Source organism: Hyperolius riggenbachi, chromosome 1, assembly GCF_040937935.1.
Source record: "Hyperolius riggenbachi isolate aHypRig1 chromosome 1, aHypRig1.pri, whole genome shotgun sequence".
In the NCBI taxonomy this organism is placed as follows: Eukaryota; Metazoa; Chordata; class Amphibia; order Anura; family Hyperoliidae; genus Hyperolius; species Hyperolius riggenbachi.
The window spans coordinates 443,574,485-443,596,168 of NC_090646.1; the positions used below are offsets into that span (position 1 = coordinate 443,574,485).

A 21,684-nucleotide genomic window follows, 5' to 3' on the forward strand; every position below is an offset into this window, starting at 1 on the left:
TCACAGAGGCATTGCACATTGCCGACCCTCACCTCAATGCTGCTGTGATCACCTAAGCACTATACAAGTGAAACTCCAAAAATTAGAATATTGAGCAAAAGCCCATTTATTTCAGTAATTCAACTTAAAGGAAACTTGAGCTGTGTTAAAAGAGAAAATGTATACATACCTGGGGCTTCCTCCTGCCCCCTTTAGATCCTCCACTATGGCTCCTGGTAATTCAGCCAGTCGAGGCACACTGGCATGCACCTCCCATTGTGTTCCCGTCACCGGTAGAATACTGTGCAGGCACAGAATGCTCTGAGCCATGGGGAAGCGTGCTGTGCCTGCCTCGACTGGCGCCGACTGACGGAATTACCGGGATCCACAGTGAAGGATCCAGGGGGCAGAGGAGGGCGGTGAGGGACCGATCAGCCTGAAGGGCTGTATAAATGTATACATTTGTATGTATAAAGTGTATATATTTTTTTTTACTCATCTCAGAAACACTTTAAAAGGTGAACCTGATATATGAAATAGACTCATTACATGCAAAGTGAGAGATTTCAAGCCTTTATTATAATTTTTATGATTATGGCTTACAGCTTATAAGAACCCCAAAATCAAAATCTCAGACCATTAGAATATTGTGAAAATGTTTAATATTCTTGACTCAAAGTGTCAGACTCTAATCAGCTAATTAATCCAAAACACCTGCAAAGGGTTCCTATTTCATATATTAGTTTCAACTTTTAAGGTGATATTTTAATTTTAGTTTCACCTGTAAAATGGCAGTGGATAACCGACTGTGCAAGTTATCACCTTTTTGGAGCTGTGACTACAGCTCATTTAGCAAGAAAACAGTGCATAATTCCCTATACCTCATCAGCCATTGCTTGGCCACATGGTTCGTAACTTTGCGGGGCAATCTGACAAAGTGCCTTGCCTCTTAGACTGGCCTTGTCCACTTTAAGGACCCTTTCAGATGGGCAGCTGACCTGCGCGTTTGCTGAGCAGTGCAGCTTCCAGTCTGCCACCCACCAGTGCAATTCGGGTGCAATTTAAATGCAGCAGAATTACATTGGTTGTAACACCACGAGTGTCAAGCAACGACACGCGGTGGCGTTACTAGGCGACGGAGGAAAAGCGGCATATCGAGTCAGAGCGCGGCTGCAGAAGCGTTCAGATCTCACTCGGTGGGGGGCCCGCCTGTACAGCGCCAGTACCGGGTGCTAACAAGTGCCCTGCTGGTGCAGGAGAGCAGCTGACTGGCGGTGACTTCACCGATTGTCAGTTGCCCGTGTGAAAGAACCCTCGGAGAAAAAACAACAAGCTATTTACTGAAGTAATCTATTTGGGCGCCTCCTACTACTCTGCTATACTGCAGTAAATAGCTTGGCATTTTTTCTCCAAGGAGAGAGGGCAAGCGGGGCCAGGCGCTGGAAATGGAGTGATGCAGGGGCTTCAGGACGGCTTCATGGGGCGAGACTCCACAGGTAAATATAACTTTTCTATACAGCTTTGCTGATGGGTTCTTCATTTTTGGATGGAGATCCACTTTAAAGGGAAGGTCCAAGCAAAATAAAAAAATGAGTTTCACTTACCTGGGGCTTCTACCAGGCCCATGCAGCCATCCTGTGCCCTCGTAGTCCCTCACTGCTGCTCTAGTCCCCCGCTGGCAGCTTGCCGACCTCGGACGTCGACGGGACGCATTGCGTACATTTTTACGCATTCCCGCTAGTGCAGGAACATTAACACATACATTTTTACGCATTACTGGTTCAATGCGCAAAAATTTACGCATCGAACCAGTAACGCGTAAAAATGTATGTGTTAATGTTCCTGCACTAGTGGGAATGCGTACAAATGTACACAATGCGGCCCACCGACCTCTAAGGTCGGCAAGCTGCCAGCGGGGGACTGGAGTAGCAGTAAGTGACTATGAGGGCACAGGATGGCTGCATGGGGCTGGTAGAAGCCCCAGGTAAGTGAAACTCATTTTTTTTATTTTGCTTGAACCTTGCTTGAACCTTCCCTTTAAGGACAATAAGCTCATGCCACCTTATGCTAGAGTAGCTGGAGTACCCCACACTTGTGGCAGAAGGCCCTGCAGGGGAACTCATAGTGGAATCCTGGAGTCCTCTTTAAGTATGTCGGACCTGCTAGAGGTCCACCCCCTCCCAGGTAAAGTGCTAGAGGGGGTCATTTTTGATCCCCTACCTATATGTAATAAAGTGTAAACTATTAATCCTCAATTGAAATAAAGATCCCACAAAAGGTTTTATTAAAAGTAATAAAGTTGGTAAGATCGTGTTTACTGAGACTATTCATTTAATTTTATTTCATGTGCTGGAAAGATGGTTTAAAATGCCACAGTTCTCTTTAGCTTAGAACTAATGGTGGATGTAGTCATCTCAGTCACGTTAGAGCTCTGGATTTATGATGTCTCCCTATCACCAGAGTCTGTTTTATGCTATGTTTTGAGATACTGTTGATCTATTGTAGTTCTGATCCAGTTTGTATAATGCCTGAAAAAGAAACTTAACGTTTGGAAAGCTTGCAATAAACTATGTACAGTTAGTCATTAAAGGTATCACCGAAATCAACATTTGTTGGTTTGATGTCCCACACTTCATTTATTACTGCCATCTTCTGTCATTTTTCCCTGTATACTTATTTCATCTTCTGTACTGGCGCTACTCTGTTCATGCTGTCTTCAGTCACACTGCCTGTCTATTCTCTATGACTCGATGCAGGTTACACATAACACACTAAAGAAGGAGAAGAAACATGCAGCATGGCTGGAGAAAGCATGGAAGGAGCAACACCAGGACAAGTGAGCGATTCATATGCAGCTATACGTGTGGGGGAGTCAGGACAGGTGGGTGATTCATCTGTAGCTACACGTGCGGGGGCGCCGGGACAGGTGGGTGATTCATCTGCAGCTACACGTGCGGGGGCGCCGGGACAGGTGAGTGATTCATCTGCAGCTACACGTGCGGGGGCGCTGGGACAGGTGAGTGATTCATCTGCAGCTACATGTGCGGGAGTGCCGGGACAGGTGAGTGATTCATCTGCAGCTATACGTGCGGGGGTGCCGGGACAGGCGAGTGATTCATCTGCAGCTATACGTGCGGGAGTGCCGGGACAGTTGAGTGATTCATCTGCAGCTATAAGTGCGGGGGCGCCGGGACAGTTGAGTGATTCATCTGCAGCTATAAGTGCGGGAGTGCCGGGACAGGTAAGTGATTCATTTGCAGCTATACAAGCGGGAGTGCCGGGAAAGGCGAGTGATTCATCTGAAGCTACACGTGCGGGGGCGCCAGGACAGGTGCGTGATTCATCTGCAGCTTTACGTGCGGGAGTGCCGGGACAGGTGAGTGATTCATCTGCAGCTATACGTGCGGGAGTGCCGGGACAGGTGGGTGACTCATCTGCAGCTACACGTGCAGGAGTGCCGGGACAGATGAGTGATTCATCTGAAGCTACACGTGCGGGGGCGCCGGGACAGGTGAGTGGTTCATCTGCAGCTACATGTGTGGGGGCGCCGGGACAGGTGAGTGATTCATCTGCAGCTACACGTGTGGGGGCGCCGGGACAGGTGAGTGATTCATCTGCAGCTATATGTGCGGGAGTGCCGGGACAGGTGAGTGATTCATCTGAAGCTACACGTGCGGGGGCACCGGGACAGGTGAGTGATTCATCTGCAGCTACACGTGCGGGGGTGCCGGGACAGGCAATTCATCTGCAGCTATACGTGCGGGAGTGCCGGGACAGTTGAGTGATTCATCTGCAGCTATAAGTGCAAGAGTGCCGGGACAGGTGAGTGATTCATCTGCAGCTATACATGCGGGAGTGCCGGGGCAGTTGAGTGATTCATCTGCAGCTACACGTGCGGGAGTGCCGGGACAGGTGAGTGATTCATCTGCAGCTACACGTGCGGGGGCACCGGGACAGGTGAGTGATTCATCAGCAGCTACACATGCGGGGGCGCCGGGACAGGTGAGTGATTAATCTGCAGCTATAAGTGCGGGAGTGCCGGGACAGGTGAGTGATTCATCTGCAGCTATACGTGCGGGAGTGCCGGGACAGGTGAGTGATTCATCTGAAGCTACACGTGCGGGGACGCCAGGACAGGTGCGTGATTTATCTGCAGCTATAGGTGCGGGGGAGCCGGGACAGGTGAGTGATTCATCTGCAGCTACACGTGCGGAGGCGCCAGACAGGTGAGTTATTCATCTGCAACTACACGTGCGGGAGTTCCGGGACAGGTGAGTGATTAATCTGCAGCTATACGTGCGGGAGTGCCGGGACAGGTGAGTGATTCATCTGAAGCTACACGTGCGGGGGCGCCAGGAAAGGTGCGTGATTTATCTGCAGCTATACGTGCGGGGGAGCCGGGACAGGTGAGTGATTCATCTGAAGCTTTACGCGCGGAAGTGCCGGGACAGGCGAGTGATTCATCAGCAGCTTTACGTGCAGGAGTGCCGGGACAGGTGAGCGATTCATCTGCTGCTACACGTCCGGGGGCGCCGGGACAAGAGAGTGATTCATCTACAGCTATACGTGCGGGATTGCCGGGACAGGTGAGTGATTCATCTGCAGCTATATGTGCAAGAGTGCCGGGACAGGTGAGTGATTCATCTGCAGCTACACGTGCAGGAGTGCCGGGACAGGTGAGCGAATCATCTGCAGCTACACGTGTGGGGGCGCCGGGAAAGGTGAGTGATTCATCTGCAGCTATACGTGCGGGGGTGCCGGGAAAGGCGATTCATCTGTAGCTATACGTGCGGGAGTGCCAGGACAGTTTAGTGATTCATCTGCAGCTATACGTGCGGGGGCGCCGGGACAGGTGAGTGATTCATCTGCAGCTACACGTGCGGGAGTGCCGGGACAGGTGAGTGATTCATCTGAAGCTACACGTGCGGGGGCGCCGGGACAGGTGAGTGATTCATCTGCAGCTATACGTGCGGGGGCTCGGGGACAGGTGAGTGATTCATCTGCAGCTATATGTGCGGGAGTGCCGGGACAGGTGAGTGATTCATCTAAAGCTACACGTGCGGGGGCGCCGGGACAGGTGAGTGATTCATCTGCAGCTACACGTGTGGGGGCGCCGGGACAGGTGAGTGATTCATCTGCAGCTATACGTGCGGGGGTGCCGGGAAAGGCGATTCATCTGTAGCTATACGTGCGGGAGTGCCGGGACAGTTTAGTGATTCATCTGCAGCTATACGTGCGGGGGAGCCGGGACAGGTGGGTGATTCATCTGAAGCTTTACGCGCGGAAGTGCCGGGACAGGCGAGTGATTCATCAGCAGCTTTACGTGCAGGAGTGCCGGGACAGGTGAGCGATTCATCTGCTGCTACACGTCCGGGGGCGCCGGGACAAGAGAGTGATTCATCTACAGCTATACGTGCGGGATTGCCGGGACAGGTGAGTGATTCATCTGCAGCTATATGTGCAAGAGTGCCGGGACAGGTGAGTGATTCATCTGCAGCTACACGTGCAGGAGTGCCGGGACAGGTGAGCGAATCATCTGCAGCTACACGTGTGGGGGCGCCGGGAAAGGTGAGTGATTCATCTGCAGCTACACGTGCGGTGGCGCCGGGACAGGTGAGTGATTGATCTGCAGCTATAAGTGCGGGAGTTCCGGGACAGGTGATTCATCTGCAGCTACACGTGCATGGCGCCGGGACAGGTGAGTGATTCATCTGCAGCTATACGTGCGGGAGTGCCGGGACAGGTGAGTGATTCATCTGCAGCTACACGTGCGGTGGCGCCGGGACAGGTGAGTGATTGATCTGCAGCTATAAGTGCGGGAGTGCAGGGACAGGTGATTCATCTGCAGCTACACGTGCGGGGCGCCGGGACAGGTGAGTGATTCATCTGCAGCTATACGTGCGGGAGTGCCGGGAAAGGTGAGTGATTCATCTGAAGCTACACGTGCGGGGGCGCCAGGACAGGCGAGTGATTCATCAGCAGCTTTACGTGCAGGAGTGCCAGGACAGGTGAGTGATTCATCTGCTGCTACACATGCGGGGGCGCCGGGACAAGCGAGTGATTCATCTGCAGCTATACGTGCGGGATTGCCGGGACAGGTGAGTGATTCATCTGCAGCTACACGTGTGGGGGCGCCGGGACAGGTGAGTGATTCATCTGCAGCTATATGTGCGGGAGTGCCGGGACAGGTGAGCGATTCATCTGCAGCTACACGTGCGGGGGCATCGGGACCGGTGAGTGATTCATCTACAGCTATATGTGCGGGAGTGCCGGGACAGGTGAGCGATTCATCTGCAGCTATAGGTGCGGGAGTTCCAGGACAGGTGAGTGATTCATCTGAAGCTAGACGTGCGTGGGTGCCGGGACAGGCGAGTGATTCATCTGCAGCTATACGTGCAGGAGTGCCGGGACAGTTGAGTGATTCATCTTACGTGCGGTGGCGCCGGGACAGGGGAGTGATTCATCTGCAGCTATACGTGCGGGAGTGCCGGGACAGGCAAGTGATTCATCTGCAGCTTTACGTGCAGGAGTGCCGGGACAGGTGAGTGAAACATCTGCAGCTACACGTGCGGGGGCACCTGGACAGGTGAGTGATTCATCTGCTGCTACACGTGCGTGGGCGCCGGGACAGGTGAGTGATTCATCTGCAGCTACATGTGCGGGGGCGTCGGGACAGATGAGTGATTCATCTGCAGCTACACGTGTGGAGGCGCCAGACAGGTGAGTTATTCATCTGCAGCTACACGTGCGGAGGCGCCAGACAGGTGAGTTATTCATCTGCAGCTTTATGTGCAGGGGTGCCGAGAGAGGTGAGTGATTCATCTGCAGCTTTATGTGCAGGGGTGCCGAGAGAGGTGAGTGATTCATCTGCAGCTACACATGCAAGGGCCCCAGGGAGCAATGGGGAAAACAATTTGTAGTATTGGGTAGTAGTATGGGGTATGGGGTCTGGGGGTATGGGGCCCCTGCAGGGGTCTGGGGGAGACAATCAGGGGACGGCCCCCTGCTTAAATTTGCCCTGGGGCCCCTTAAACAAGCCCTGTATCATCCGGTAACCCGTCACCAAGTGCAGACCCTTCAAAGAACAAAGATGAGGGATTGCCTGTAATCTGTTCAGAGCCAGGAGAATCTGGCGAGTGTTGAAGTATGCGGAGGGAAGCCTCATTAGGATCCAGAAGCATCCCTCTTTGCTTGGGTTCTCTTTAAGATCTAATGCCCCATCTACACGATACGATTCTTTATACGATTCAATTACTGGTAAATCGAATTGAATTGAATCCCGATCGGACATGTTGGATTTAATCGGATCGTAAATAGAATCGTAATTGAATCGTATAAAGAATCGTATCGTGTAGATGGGGCTTAACAGATGGGATCAATGGACAGCCTCGGCTCAGTGGACCTTGGTTGAAAAAGTCTGGAGTTAGTACCGGTGTTAAAGGACCACTATAGCGAAAATCTTAAAATGTAAAATACATGTAAACCTTCACAGATAAGAAGTATGTTTCTTCCAGAGTAGAATGAGCCACAAATTACTTTTCTCCTACATTGCTCACTTACAGTAGGTAGTAAAAATCTGACAGAACTGACAGGTTTTGGACTAGCCCATCTCCTCAGGGGGGTGGGGTTCTCAGGGTTTTCTTTATTTTCAAAAGCACTTAGTGAATGGCATTTGCACCATCCAACTGCCAAAAAAAAGTGTGCAGTGAGCAGGGAGGCTGGCCGGCATCTTTGTATAAATCTTTTTCAGGCAGTGTCTTTATACAGAATAAAGGCCATGCTGAGAATCCCCTATGGAGAGATGGACTAGCCCAAAACCTGTCATGTCAGATTTCTACTACTTACTGTATGTGACAGTGACATAGGAGAAAAGTAATTTATGGCTCATTTTACTCTGGGAGAAAATACTTCTTATTTATATGTGTTTACATAAATTGGAAATTTTAACCACTTTACCACTGAGGGGTTTTACCCCTTGAGCACCAGAGCAATTTTCACCTTTCAGCGCTCCTTCCATTTATTCGTCTATAACTTTATCATTACTTATCACAATGAAATGAACTATATCTTGTTTTTTCCGCCACCAATTAGGCTTTCTTTAGCTGGGACATTATGCCATTATAGTTTTTAAATAATGCATGCTACTGTAATTAAAACCCATGAAATTTATTTGCCCATTTGTCCCGGTTATAAAACCGTTAAAATTATGTCCCTGTCACAATGTTTGGAGCTAATATTTTATTTGGAAATAAAGGTGCATTTTTTTTTAGTTTTGCGTCCATCCCTAATTGCAAGCCCATAGTTTATATAGTAACAGTGTTGTACCCTCCTGACATAAATATTTAAAAAGTTCAGTCCCTAAGGTAACTATTTATGTATTTTTTTTAATTGTACATTTTTTAATTTTTTTTTAATTACAAAAAAAAAAAAATGGGGAGTGTGGGAGTTAATGAGTTAATTTTTTGTGTATAAGTAATGTATTTGTATGTGAAAAATGCTTTAGGGTGTAGTTTTACTATTTGGCCACAAGATGGCCACAGTAACATTTTGTTTATGCGAGTGGACGCTTGCAGGAAGTACAAAGAGGTTGGGAACTTTTTTTTTTCTTCACAATGATCGCTGCTTCTCGTAGAAGCAGCGGATCATTGCGGGGCTTAGATCAACGAAGAGGAATGGATTTTCCCATTCATTGATCTCCGGGCGAGCGGGCGGCGGCGTGAATGCGAACGGGAGTGCGCGCATAAGCGAGCGGGAGCGCGGGCAGCGGCGGGAGCGTGGGAAGTACGGATTTCTCCGTCCCTGGTGGTAAAAGGATGGAAAAAGGGACGGAGAAATCCGTATGGGTGGGGGTAAAGTGGTTAAGATTTTCACGACAGTGGTCCTTTAACTTAGCAGATCATATGGAGGAGAAATTATCTTTACAGCCAATAAGATTCTTCCTATAATTAGCCTTCACTAAACCACAAGAGGGAATAAGAGAGACTGCAATTAATTTCTATAGGCATTTAAATAAATTGAATTATGAAAAGTAAGAGGTTTCTTAGGCACTTCCCCACAGTCACGGTTTTGGCAGCGATTTTTGGCAATGCAACGCGATCCACGGGGACATCAGAAGTGCACAGACTGCGCTGTCTGATGTCCCCATTCATGCATTACTGGTGATACTATAATCATAATGCATGGTTGCAGACAAAAAAACGCAAACACATTGCGATATCCATTCATTGTAATGAATGGAGTAGCACTGCCGAGAATCACATCGGAATTGCGTTGCCACTTCCGTTTCCCGATACGCTCAAGTGGAGAAGGATCCTAAGACATTTAAAGGAGCTGCCATAGAAAAAGACCATTACCAAGCCTCCATGCACACTATACTTTTTTTGCATGTGTTTTGAAATACGTATTCACTGTACATAACACACGTGTAGATAAAATGCGGCGCTACTTTCCCGTTCCTCTGAGGTTCTGCTTTTTACAGGGAACGAGATACCCACCGTGAACCTAGGCTCAAACCTAGCCTAGTTCACAGTGGGGCATTGTGGTGCAACTTCATGGAGGCATCTTAATGCAGAAAGTTACACTGCAACAGTCTATGCAACGTTTACTGTGCATCTGATTCAATGCGATCCAGCGAATAGTATCCCAACTCAGAGCAAGTGTAACCACGTAACAGGTGTGTTAACAGTGTGTTAACAGCGTCAGTTAGGCTCTGTTCCCACTTGAGCTGAAAACTGATGTTTTTGTCCATTCTCCGCTCATCGCTAAAATGACAGTGAACGGCTCCTATATTATGTATAGGAGCTGTTCACACTTGTCAGTATGCAACGGATCCATTGGATTCCAAAACAATTGAAAAACCAGAAATCCTGAGTATTATATTGACTGAGGTCAGTGTTCTAATAAAAAAAGATATTGAATATACTATACTGGTGGTGAACAGGGCTGTGGAGTTGGAGCAATTTTGGGTACCCGGAGTCGGAGATTTCATAAACTGAGGAGTTGGATGATTTTGTACAAAATCTACAGCCCTGGTATGTATTAAACGTCATGGTCGAGGAGTCGGAGCCATTTTGGGTACCCGGGGTCGGTGGTTTCATAAACTGAGGAGTCGGAGCTGGAATCAGAAGATTTTTGTACTGACTCCACAGCCCTGGTGGTGCAGTCTACTTCTCTCAGGATTTCTGGTTCTTCAATTGTTTTGGCTTTCATATTATCCTGTGGTTTGCACGGAAACAGTAAATTCGGGCGCTTGAGGCTAGTGGACAAATCGGGCGCCGCCATTCACTCCTATAATAAATATCGTTTAATGGGCGCCCGCTAGGAAAAAAGGGCGCCGGAGAAAAATAACGTTTTAAAAGCGGCGCCCGGAGACTTAATGTTTTATTACTGCTTCTCATGATTACACATTATTTAATGATTTATACATTTTTAAATATTATTTTTAAACGAAAAACAGTACAATATTTTTTTCAAACATTATTTTTAAACGAAAAACAGTACATTTTTTTTTTTTTTTAACATTATTTTTAAACGAAAAAACAAACAGGGGGGTCTTAGGTTTAGGCACCAACAGGGGGGTCTTAGGTTTAGGCACCAACAGGGGGGTCTTAGGTTTAGGCACCAACAGGGGGTCTTAGGTTTAGGCACCAAAAGGGGGGTCTTAGGTTTAGGCACCAACAGGGGGGTCTTAGGTTTAGGCACCAACAGGGGGGTCTTAGGTTTAGGCACTAACAGGGGGGTCTAGGGGTTAGGGGTAGGTACAGGGAGGGTTACTTAGGCACCAACAGGGGGGGTCTTAGGTTTAGGCATCAACAGGGGGGTCTAGGGGTTAGGGGTAGGTACAGGGAGGGTTACTTAGTAAAAAAAAAATTTAAACATTATACGTTTCACTATTTAAACGAAAGATTAACGTTTTTACAATTGCCGATTTAATGCACAATATTTAATGATTTATAACTTTATAAAACATTAATTTTAAACGAAATACAGTACAATACATTTTTAAACGTTATCCATGCTTATCGTTAAAAACCCGGCTCCCTTTTTTCCCAGCGCCCCTTTTTAACGTACGCGGTTTGCACACCTTGCATATTTTTAGAGTGCGGATAAACATATATTTGGATTCATTGGATATATTGCGTTAAGCAGGCTGCAATTCTGTGCAGTCCGTGATAATCACAGAAGAACATATGCATTCCCCATATAGCCTGTGGTGGTAACGCATCTGTCCAGGGCTCCAGCCGGACCACAGCAGCCCATCAGAGCTGTCCACTCCCGCTACCCTCACATGATCACGCAAGTGGAAACCGAGCCTTACTGTATGGGACGCAAAGGTTGCATAATGTATGGAGCAACTTTTTCGTTCCATTATAATCCTGTTTTTACAGGGAACACAACACATCTCCCACTGCCTTAGCTAAAATTAACACACACAAAAAAAAAGTTGAACTTTAGATCATAACTGTAATCTACGCTCTACAGAAAACCAGCACTACTGGCACTCAGAAAACATGAAAGCCACCTCAAGCATATTATTGCCTATGCTTTATTAAATACTTTTTCTGAAATCTAGCTTCAATTTTGTTTGCCGAAGTTTTATTAAATGTGGATCAATAAGTCCCACTGGAGGATGTATAAAGTTTTTCTATTCCTACACATAACTGTTTGCGTAGTTGCAGGATTATATAACCCACTCACTTGAGCTCCTTCCCATAGAGAATCCTCCAGACCTCTCTAAGCTCCTCAGCCGGAAGGTGATCTTGCAGGAGCTGCTCTACAGACTGCAGCTGCCCGGACATGATGACTGCTGTGTGAGCCTGTGAGGGCTCTGACAGCACAGAGCTCTGGGGTGAAAGCAGTGGGTGTTACCAGACAGTCAAGCCCCCTCTGCCGCCCCCTCCCGCCCTACATGGTCACTGACATTGCTGTAAGCATACAAGGGGGCCTCTCCTGAGAGTTGCACATTGAACTGCTCACATTGCTGCTATTGGTGCATGTTTAATTAATTACCGGTAATTCTGTACCGACTGTAAGACAAAAAAAAAGTGATTTGTAACATAAGCAGCATTTGGCAATGGTAACATGATTTCATTTTTTTTATTTAGCAAGTAGTACATATTTTAATGGTTCTTTATGATTGTATAGGTGAGCGTAAAAAATGATTTCCCTAAATTTTCAGATAGTAAACAGCAATAACAAAGTTGACAGTGATTTAAACTTTTCCCTCTTACAATCCTTCCACAGCTGGTCAGATAAAATCTAAAGACTGCATACGTACAAAACCAAATTGAGGGCTGGAACCCACAAGGGCGATTTTCAGAGCGTTTTTGGAGCGTTTGAAAACGCCAGCGTTTTGTAAAAACGCTCAGCTACTGTTAATGGATGGGGCAACTTCAACTGGAGCGATTGCGATTCAGAAAATCGCAAGCGCAGGACATGCAGCATTTTGGGAGCGTTAGCGCTTCAATGTAAAGTATATCATCGCTGGCGTAATCGCTCAGCAAAACCTACACGGAGCGATTAGCTAGCATTTTCAAGTTACTGCACACTGTAACAAAATTAAAATTAATTGAAAGGACCAATCAGACTTTAAAACGCTAATCGCTACACAACCGCTGGCAAATTGATACACTTGTTAAAATCGCTCCCTAAAACGCTCATTAAACCGCTTACAAACTGCTCATACAAAATGCTAGCGCTTGCGATTAGCGATTGCGTTTTGCAGTGGGTTCCAGGCCTCAGGGTGTATCTGTGTCCCTGAGACTTGAATAAAGTCTTGGTGGATGTAGCCTTGTTGGTGGGAAGAAGATAGCACTAAAATCTTTCTATAAAGGTGCTTACTAATGTAATCTTGATCGTACAATCATATCAACTTATGTAGTAAAAGGGTAAACTGCATGATAAATATACTCAGCCACAATCAGCCCCGGTAACTGGTTTAGTCGTGTCAGTCAGGGTCTTCTGCGCATGCGCGGGAGGTCTGCGCATATGCAGAAGACCCCGACTGATGCGACTGAGCCAGTTACCGGGGCTGATTGTTGCTAAACGGAGGACCGCGGGTGGACGGCGAGGGACTCAGACGTGCTTATGGGGCTGAAGGAAGCCCCAGGTAAGTATCAAATTTTTCTTGTTTTCTGTCTCTGGTTTCCTTTAAAGAGAATCTGTATTGTTAAAATCGCACAAAAGTAAACATACCAGTGCGTTAGGGGACATCTCCTATTCCCCTCTGTCACAATTTTGCCGCTCCCCGCCGCATTAAAAGTGGTTAAAAACAGTTTTAAAAAAAAATGGCCACCAAAACAGGAAGTAGGTTGATGTACAGTATGTCCACACATAGAAAATACATCCATACACAAGCAGGCTGTATACAGCCTTCCTTTTGAATCTCAAGAGATCATTTGTGTGTTTCTTTCCCCCCTGAGGGGGGAGTGCATAGCAGAACCACAACACTGAAGAACTTGGCAGCCTTCCAGACACAGGCTGACAAGTCTGACAAGGGAAAGATACATTGATTTATTACAGAGACTGTGATAGTACAAAGTGCTGCAGTAAGCCAGAACACATTAGAATAGCTTTTGGAACTTGTAGGATGATAAAAAAACAGGATGCAATTTTTGTTACGGAGTCTCTTTAAGGTGAAAACAGCTGAATGTAGAGAAAAAAAATGCCTATTTGTACACATCAGATACAGTCTCCATCAGATATGTGCATCTTGTTTTAAAAATACGGTGACTGCTGAGCAGTAGCACAAATAACTTTATGTGCTTATTATTTTATTTTTGTTATGGTTATTTATGATGATGACTATTATCTGAGAAATAGAACATTTTATCATATTTTTTTCTTTTAATTACAGTTTAAGCTTATTAGGAGTCGGAGCATTTTTTTTTACTAACCCCGACTCCAAGTACCGGTTAACTTCTACAACTCCTCGACCACGACTCCAACTATACATCCTTGCCTACAATGCTCTATAATGTGACAAGTTGCTGCTAAGTATAGTTGAAATAAACCGCAATGCACATCCATAGGCTATAGGTCCCTTCTGTTTCCCAGCCATTTCCCATCCCTCTAAACAATTTCCCCTAGCCAGTGGCGTAGCTAAGGAGCTGTGGGCCCCGATGCAAGGTTTACAATGGGCCCCCCCTAGCACTTTATACATAACAATTGATACGGTGCACCAAAACCTGCCAATGGTAACTACAGTGTCAGAGGTGCAAGAAGGGGATGGAGAACAGTTAGTTAATGATTACCACTAATCAAAGTATCTATAGAAGTGATTATGTGCACTGGCCCAAGGGCCCCGATGCTGTCGCAATCTCTGCAACCCCTATTGCTACGCCCCTGCCCCTAGCGTCAACACATAATTCAGAACTGTAAAGGGGTGAGTTCTGAACCGTGAGCGCACAGCGATAGAATGTGCTCGTCCACTTTCTTTCACTGCGCATGTGCAGTTCGGATCTCATTCTTGCCCAGGTTAGAACCGCTAAGATGAGCTTCCAGGAGGCTGGGGGAAAAGAGGGGATCAGTTGAAAAGGGCGCCTGAGCTGCCTGTATGAAAAGGGTGCCTCCATAGACATCAATGTTATTTCTGCAAATATATCGGCTACAAGGTGGTGAAAAGGGCGCCCGAGTTTTGATATAGGCTACAAGCGGGCGCCCCTTTGTAGCCCATATTTTTTATTCAGCTACAAGGTTTTTGATTCTGCTACAAAAGGGCACCCTTTTATAGCTGAGATTTTTGATTTGGGGATATAGGAGGGGTTAGGATTTAGGCAACACAAGCGGAGAGGGGGTCTTAGTGTTAGGCACCACTAGGGTTAGGGTTAGGCACTATCTGGGGGGTTTTAGGGTTAGGCACCACCTGGGGGTCTTAAGGTTAGGCACCACCAGGGGAGTCTTAGGGTTAGGCACCACCCGAAAAGTCTTAGAGTTAGGCACCACCAGGGGAGTCTTAGGGTTAGGCACCACCTGGGAGGGTCTTAGGGTTAGACACAACCAAGGGGGGGTTAGGGTTAGGGGAGGGTTCTGTGTGAGAGTAGGGAGAAGTTAGGTCATAGTAATCACTTTTCTCTGCTCTATCTAGAGTCCTTTTATAGCCCAACAAATTTTGCCTATAACAGCATCCTTTTTATAAACTTAAACTAGCTTTTTGGCTACACCAGGCGCCCTTTGTAGCCAAATTTGGCATATATGGGCTATACCAGGCACCCTTTTTGTAGTCAAATTTGACATATATGGGCTACACCAGGCAAGCTTTGTAGCCGAATTTGGCATATATGGGCTACACCAGGCTCCCTTTTTGTAGTCGAATTTGACATATATTGGCTACACCAGGCACCCCTTTTGTAGCTGAATTTGGCATATATGGGCTACACCAGGCGTTCTTTTTGTAGCCGAATTTGACATAAATGGGCTACACCAGTTGCCCTTTGTAGCCGAAGTTGGCATATGGGCTACACCAGGTGCCCTTTTTGTAGCCGAATTTGGCATATATGGGCTACACCAGGCGCCCTTTTTTCCAGGTGCCCTTTTCAAATAGACGTGAAAAGAGGAATGGGAGGGACCCCAGAGACAAGTGGCATCTGGAGACTTAGGAGGAGGTAATTTAGCACACCAAGGTGCATCATTTCGTATTTTTTTTCCCAGAATCAGGGGTACGTTAAGATTGGACTCTAAACAGCAGCTGTGACAATCTGATGCAAAACTGCTTCATTTGCACTAAAAGTGCACAAATAGGACATTTATAAACGTCCATATTGCAGGAAGTGGATAAAGTAAATATTGGAACTTCATAGCTAGCTGCAAACTGAAATGGAAAGGTAGCCTGGCCCTTTAATAACATTACATTAAAAAAACAAACAGATATAAAGCATTTTTTTGTGTGAAAGTGAACTTAATGGTTATTTTTAGCATATTTATTTATTTGTGCCTTGACAAACAAATGAAATAGTTTTAATTAAAAACATGGAATATTGTAAATCTTTTTTCTTAAGGTGGCCATATATCAGGTGACATGGCGGCCGATCGACTATACAATTTGGTTATTATAATCGAATTGTATGAAAATCGGTGCCGCCAAGTGACAATGTGACCAATTTCAGGGCGAAAATTGGTTGCATTGTCGATCGCGCATGCTGCAAGATGTTGGGCCGACTTGCTCCATCGGGTGCGCGGCACGAACAGCGTGCAATTTTGTGGTGACCCCCGACGCTGTCCCCTCTAATGATAAATGTCCCTCCGGTGCCCCATGCACAGTATACATTACCTGTCCGCGGCCTGCGCTTGTCCCTCCACTGCTCCGGGTACACTCCGCTGTCCATACACGTGCACCCCACGTGGTTTCCTAGTAAGGGCGTGCGTGTGACGTCACACATGGGCGCGCGTGTATGCTGAGGAGGGATCTCGGAAGCCAGCGTGGGACAAGCGGAGGCCGCGGACAGGTAATGTATACCTTGCACGGGGCACTGGGGGGACACTTATCATTAGTGGACAGCATTGGGGCGGAGATGCGGACAGATGCTGCATCACAAGGCCGATTACTGATCACTTTCATGTTGATATTGATCGTGAATCGGCCTGTGGTGTATGGGCAGCTGACAGATCTCTCTCTTATCAGATTCAATTAGACAGAGATTTGTCTCTTGGTCGAATCTGTCCATACATCGCTAGATGTATGGCTACCTTTACAGTTTCAACCTCACCTTCATTTGTGTTAAGCATTGTGAGCAGAAAAGGGTATCAATCTACTGTTCAGTGGCGTAGCTAAGAAGCTGTGGGCCCTGATGCAAGTTTTACATGGGGCCCCTAAGTGCTATATACATAACAACTGATACGGTGCACCAAAACCTGAAACATCCATCAGATAAACATCTTTGCAAACTGAGGAATATATCTGTCGCATAGGTTTGTCAGGGAGGTTTGAAAGACTGATCTTTCAAAAGATGCAAAAGATCAGTTCCTGCAACATGTTTTCATTGTGTATGATATCTGGACATCTCATGCACACTTTGGGCTTGATTCACAAAGCCGTGCAAACTGTTTAGCACGGGTGTGCTAAACAGTTAGCATGTGAAGTGCCGTTCGCGGACTTCTGCATGCGCAAAGTGGCGCGATTTGCGGCAATTTGCGCGCGCAAAGTCCGCAATCGCGCGAACTGCGGCACTTTGTGCGCGCAAAAGTCCGCGAACGGCACTTCACGTGCTAACTGTTTAGCACACCCGTGCTAAACAGTTTGCACGGCTTTGTGAATCAAGCCCGTTGTTTAACCTCCCTGGCGGTCTATTAAAACCGCCAGGGGGCAGCGCAGCACTTAAAAAAAAATTATTTTTATTTTAAAATCATGTAGCTAGTCTAGCACTAGCTACATGAAAGCTGCTGTGCAGCGGCATCCCCCCACCCCCTCCGATCGCCTCTGGCGATCAGCGCAAACAGGAAATCCCGTTCAGAATGGTATTTCCTGTTTGGCTTCCCCCGTCGCCATGGCGACAATCGGGTTGACGTCACCGACGTCGTGACGTCAGAGGGAGTCCCGATCCACCCCACAGCGCTGCCTGGCACTGATTGGCCAGGCTGCGCACGGGGTCTGGGGGGGGGCCCTCTAACGTGGCGGGTAGCGGCGAATCGGCGGCGAGGGGCAGCGATCGAGTTATGCACACAGCTAGCAAAGTGCTAGCGGCATGCAACTAAAAAAAAAAGTGTACAAATCGGCCCAACAGGGCCTGAGCAATCCTCTGCGGCAGCTTACCGCCAGGGAGGTTAACGGACATTAAACTGCAAATCAGATGCACCAGGATGAATCTGAGTATCCAATCCTTGTGGATCTGATCTGCAGATGACTGTACGCTTTGATTTATTATTCCGAATTGATTTATTATTTTACAATTTTGGATGGGTATTGCTGCTCTACTCAAAGATTGTGTCCAGGGGCTCTGAGCCTCTATCTCTCTCTTCCCCTCACACTCACTTAGGGCTGGTGCACCAAGAGCGCTTCTGAGCAATTTTTAAAAATGCCAGCACTTTGAAAAGCGCTTGGCTAATGTATTTGAATGGGATGGATCACACCAGAGCGATGGTATTTTCTCGCAAACGCAAACACAGGTCCTGCAGCATTTCTGCTGATTTCTGAGGTGATTCAGCCTCAATGTTAAGTATAGGAAAGTGGAAAATCGCTCTGAAAAGCGCTAGAACAGTGTTTTTGGTACAGAAGCTTTTCAGTTCCAGCTCTTCTGTAACAAAAAATAAAAACCGCTATACCAAAACGCTTCAAAAATCGCTAGGCATGATTAGAAAATCGCTAGGCACATGTCTAGAATCCCTTAGAAAAATCACTTCAAAAAGCGCTGAAGGTTTGCAATTACGCTAGCACTTTTTTGCGTGCATTGGCCCTTAGTTCAGAGGGGTGTTGGTTGCACCCCCACCCTCCAGTTTTAATGGCAGTCAGTCTCCAGTTTTTTTTAATGTAGACAAAATTACATAAATCAATAGTCCATATCCCATAATGATTTGGGGAGCAATATTTTTCTTTTTTGCTTTAAAAAATCACATATTCTTTGCTTCCATATGTTATGTGTTGCAAAATATATCATTAATTCAGTATTAATCATTAATACCGTATATGTACGCTGCTTCACCTGCACTGTTTAAGCCACTGTGTTAAACTATTTAGCTACGTACCTGGCCGTCAGGCAATATACAGTATAAAAGAGGCTGAAGTATGCTTGGGGTTTATACCCAGACTGGCCTGATTGTTATGGTACCAAATGTGAAAGGTAATTTCAGTGTTTCATAGATTTATTGTTAAAAAGGCTATATTTGATGGAGGACCCCTGCGTGGGTATCATGTAACACGTTACCTGCCTTTCTTTAAATAAAGGATTATGTAAAAAAAAAAAAGATATGCATTTCTATGATGCTTCAGGGCTTTCTGTCTATAACCAACTGATGTTGTGTACAGTGATGCTGGGTATTGGCTTGCTTTAAAAAAATCAAGTCAGGCTTAAAGGCGGACACCCATTTGTAAAAAATAAAATTTCGACTGTAATAAAGACCTAAATAAACAGAATGGTAATAGTGATGAATTCCATAGGACAAGAGCATGGAATTCATCAATGAAAAAATTACGCAAATTTGTTTTATGTTGTGCACTGGACATGGGGTTTTTATGTTGGTGCTTACATGGGGTTTTGACTTGCTGTACATAGTGTGCATTTTACAAGAGAACATAAAAGTCCAGACTTTCACTTTATCATTCACACTACAACAGTGAGTTGCTGTGCAGTGCATTGCAACTCGTCGGGAGTTAAAACTCATGGAAATGCACAGCAGTTCACAAACCCATTCACACATGATTTTTATTCATGCATTTTCATGCATTTCAGCTCATTGACTAGTGTGAATGAACCCTTAACTCTTTAGGGACTCTCAATGCAGAGACTGTTGAAGTGACATTTGACTGTCAGTACATTACTAAAATCTAAAGGGTTCCATGTGTTTATCTTGCCATGGGTCCCACTTTACCTAAAAACAAAAAGCGCAGCCTCCGTAGAAGTGCAACCGTGCGCAAAATGGCTGTCAGGCTACGGCACCCACTGCCACGCATCTCCTATCCCACTGGTATGTTTATAAGCACAACAAGTGGACTTGTTTTTATGGTTTTTTTTGTATCTTTTGTACCAATTAAATCAGTATTTGCAGCAGTGCCGGCTTTTCCTGCTTTCTACTGTGATTCATTACCTAAAACCATCCCTGGTTGTGCCCCTTGTAACAAAGCCACTGACATGTGGTGCAATACATTTTCCAGCTAAAACAAATAAAACCTTTAAATCCAGTCTTCCTATAAAGATTACACCTTTAATTGTAAGGACCAAATGAATAGCTGAGTGGCCCCTCTGGCCCAAGGGCCCTGATGCGGTCGCAACCACTGTACCCCCTATTGCTACGCCCCTGTTTACATCACAAAATGAGAGTGATAGCAGAGACAAAATGTATATGTTGGTTCAAATCTGTCGATGAAATATTGAACAAGGATGCCAATTTCTTAATTTGGTATGAAGTTGATTATGGTATTTAATGTCATAATTCTTTTTCAGCCAAACTGCATCCATTCTGCTTCCTGCTAACTCTTGACCTAGGAACTTACAATGCCTGTGTGTCTTACCTCTGACCCTGTTTGGATGTTTTGTTTCAATGAAGGCATCATAATGACATGTATTTATGTTTCCTTAAAAAATCTCTGTATCCCCTTTGATGTTGCTTGTATATAGCTATTGTATGAGCATACAGGATTCAATCTGACAATCTCAAAAGCCAAAAGCTTAAAGGGACTCAGAGCTCACTGCAATAAAAAGATTTATACATACCTGGGGCTTCCTCCAGCCCCATCCGCTCGGCTCGCTCCCACGCCGCTGTCCTCTGATTCCCGCAGCACAGATACAGGGTCCCATCACTGCCATCAGTCGGAGCCAGTCTGACGTAAGAGAAGCGCACCCTCTACATATCTCTCCAGTGGCTGCTGGAGAGATACGCAAAGAGCGCACTTCTCCTGCGTAGACTGGTTCTGACTGACGGCAGTGATGGGACCCTGTATCTGTGCTGCGGGAATCAGAGGACAGCGGCGTGGGAGCGAGCCGAGCGGATGGGGCTGGAGGAAGCCCCAGGTATGTATAAATCTTTTTATTGCAATGAGCTCTGGTACACTTTAATCTTATTTATCTCTAAGTTAGCCAATAAATGGTATCATCCTGATGCAAAACTTCTTGCTTGGCTTGAAACACTGTTATAGGTTTTCGCCAGCAGATGGCAGCCAACTCCATATCATGAACATCAGTTTGCTTGTTGCTTCACATTTGTAAGACGCATTTCATTACCCTGCAGCAATAAATTATGTGGTGCTTCTGTTGATTCATGTGCTGCAAAATGCAAAGATGTAGAAGAGACAGGATCAAGGACCACTCTCCTAAAAAATGTAAATATATAAAATAAAAAATGTACACACAGGGCCGGATTTGTACTTCCCAGTGCCCTAGGCCTGCTGTCACCAAGCACCACCACCACCACCACCACCACCACCACAATTACCACCACCAAAAAACATTCTGTCCAACAATCTGACTAGCGATCATTGGTTTGAATGGGCTCATTTCAGTTGTGCTGCTCTGCCCCCCATTCAACAAATAATTCCTGTAATTTGCGCTCCTGCCCGAATGTGCACAGCAGCCGATAGTGTTCTGGGCATGCATACTTGAGAAATGACACTGATGTATGACGGGTACTTGTCAAGATTGCGTAACACTGTACCGGCCTCGGTTGCTGTGCACATCTGGGCAGGAGCGAGAAATTACAGGGAGCATGAGTGGCCAGAGCATGCGCTGCTTCTTTGTCCTCTGTGTGACTGGCTGCAGTCGAAGCCACAAACAGGTGGCAGGGCAGCTCAATGGAGAGAAGTCCATCCAAAACAGAGAACAGGTAAGTAGCAAACATCCTGTCAAGCCCCACTTTGGATGCTCTGTTGTAATTAGAGTGGATCTGAACTCAGAACTTCCTCTCTGCTCTAAAAGATATGCAACAACATAACCTTTAAATAAAAACATTTCTTTGTTACTGCTGATATAAATCCTGCAATAAATCTGCAGTGTGTCTACTTCCTGCTTTCATGGAAGCAGACATATCGTTAACATCATGTGCTTTCAAATGAGCTTAGATGTT

At 46.3% G+C, this 21,684-nt stretch overlaps 1 protein-coding gene across 1 annotated transcript in view; it reads right to left on the minus strand.

The window, feature by feature from the left end:
• The window catches only part of UPB1 (beta-ureidopropionase 1), a 38,536-nt gene extending 26,714 nt beyond the window's left edge, over positions 1–11,822 (minus strand). The window contains exon 1 of the mRNA XM_068238318.1: positions 11,677–11,822. Coding sequence (XP_068094419.1) covers positions 11,677–11,777 — 101 coding nt within the window. The 5' untranslated portion in view covers positions 11,778–11,822. The remainder of the gene's footprint in view (positions 1–11,676) is intronic.
• Positions 11,823–21,684: the final 9,862 nt, after the last annotated feature.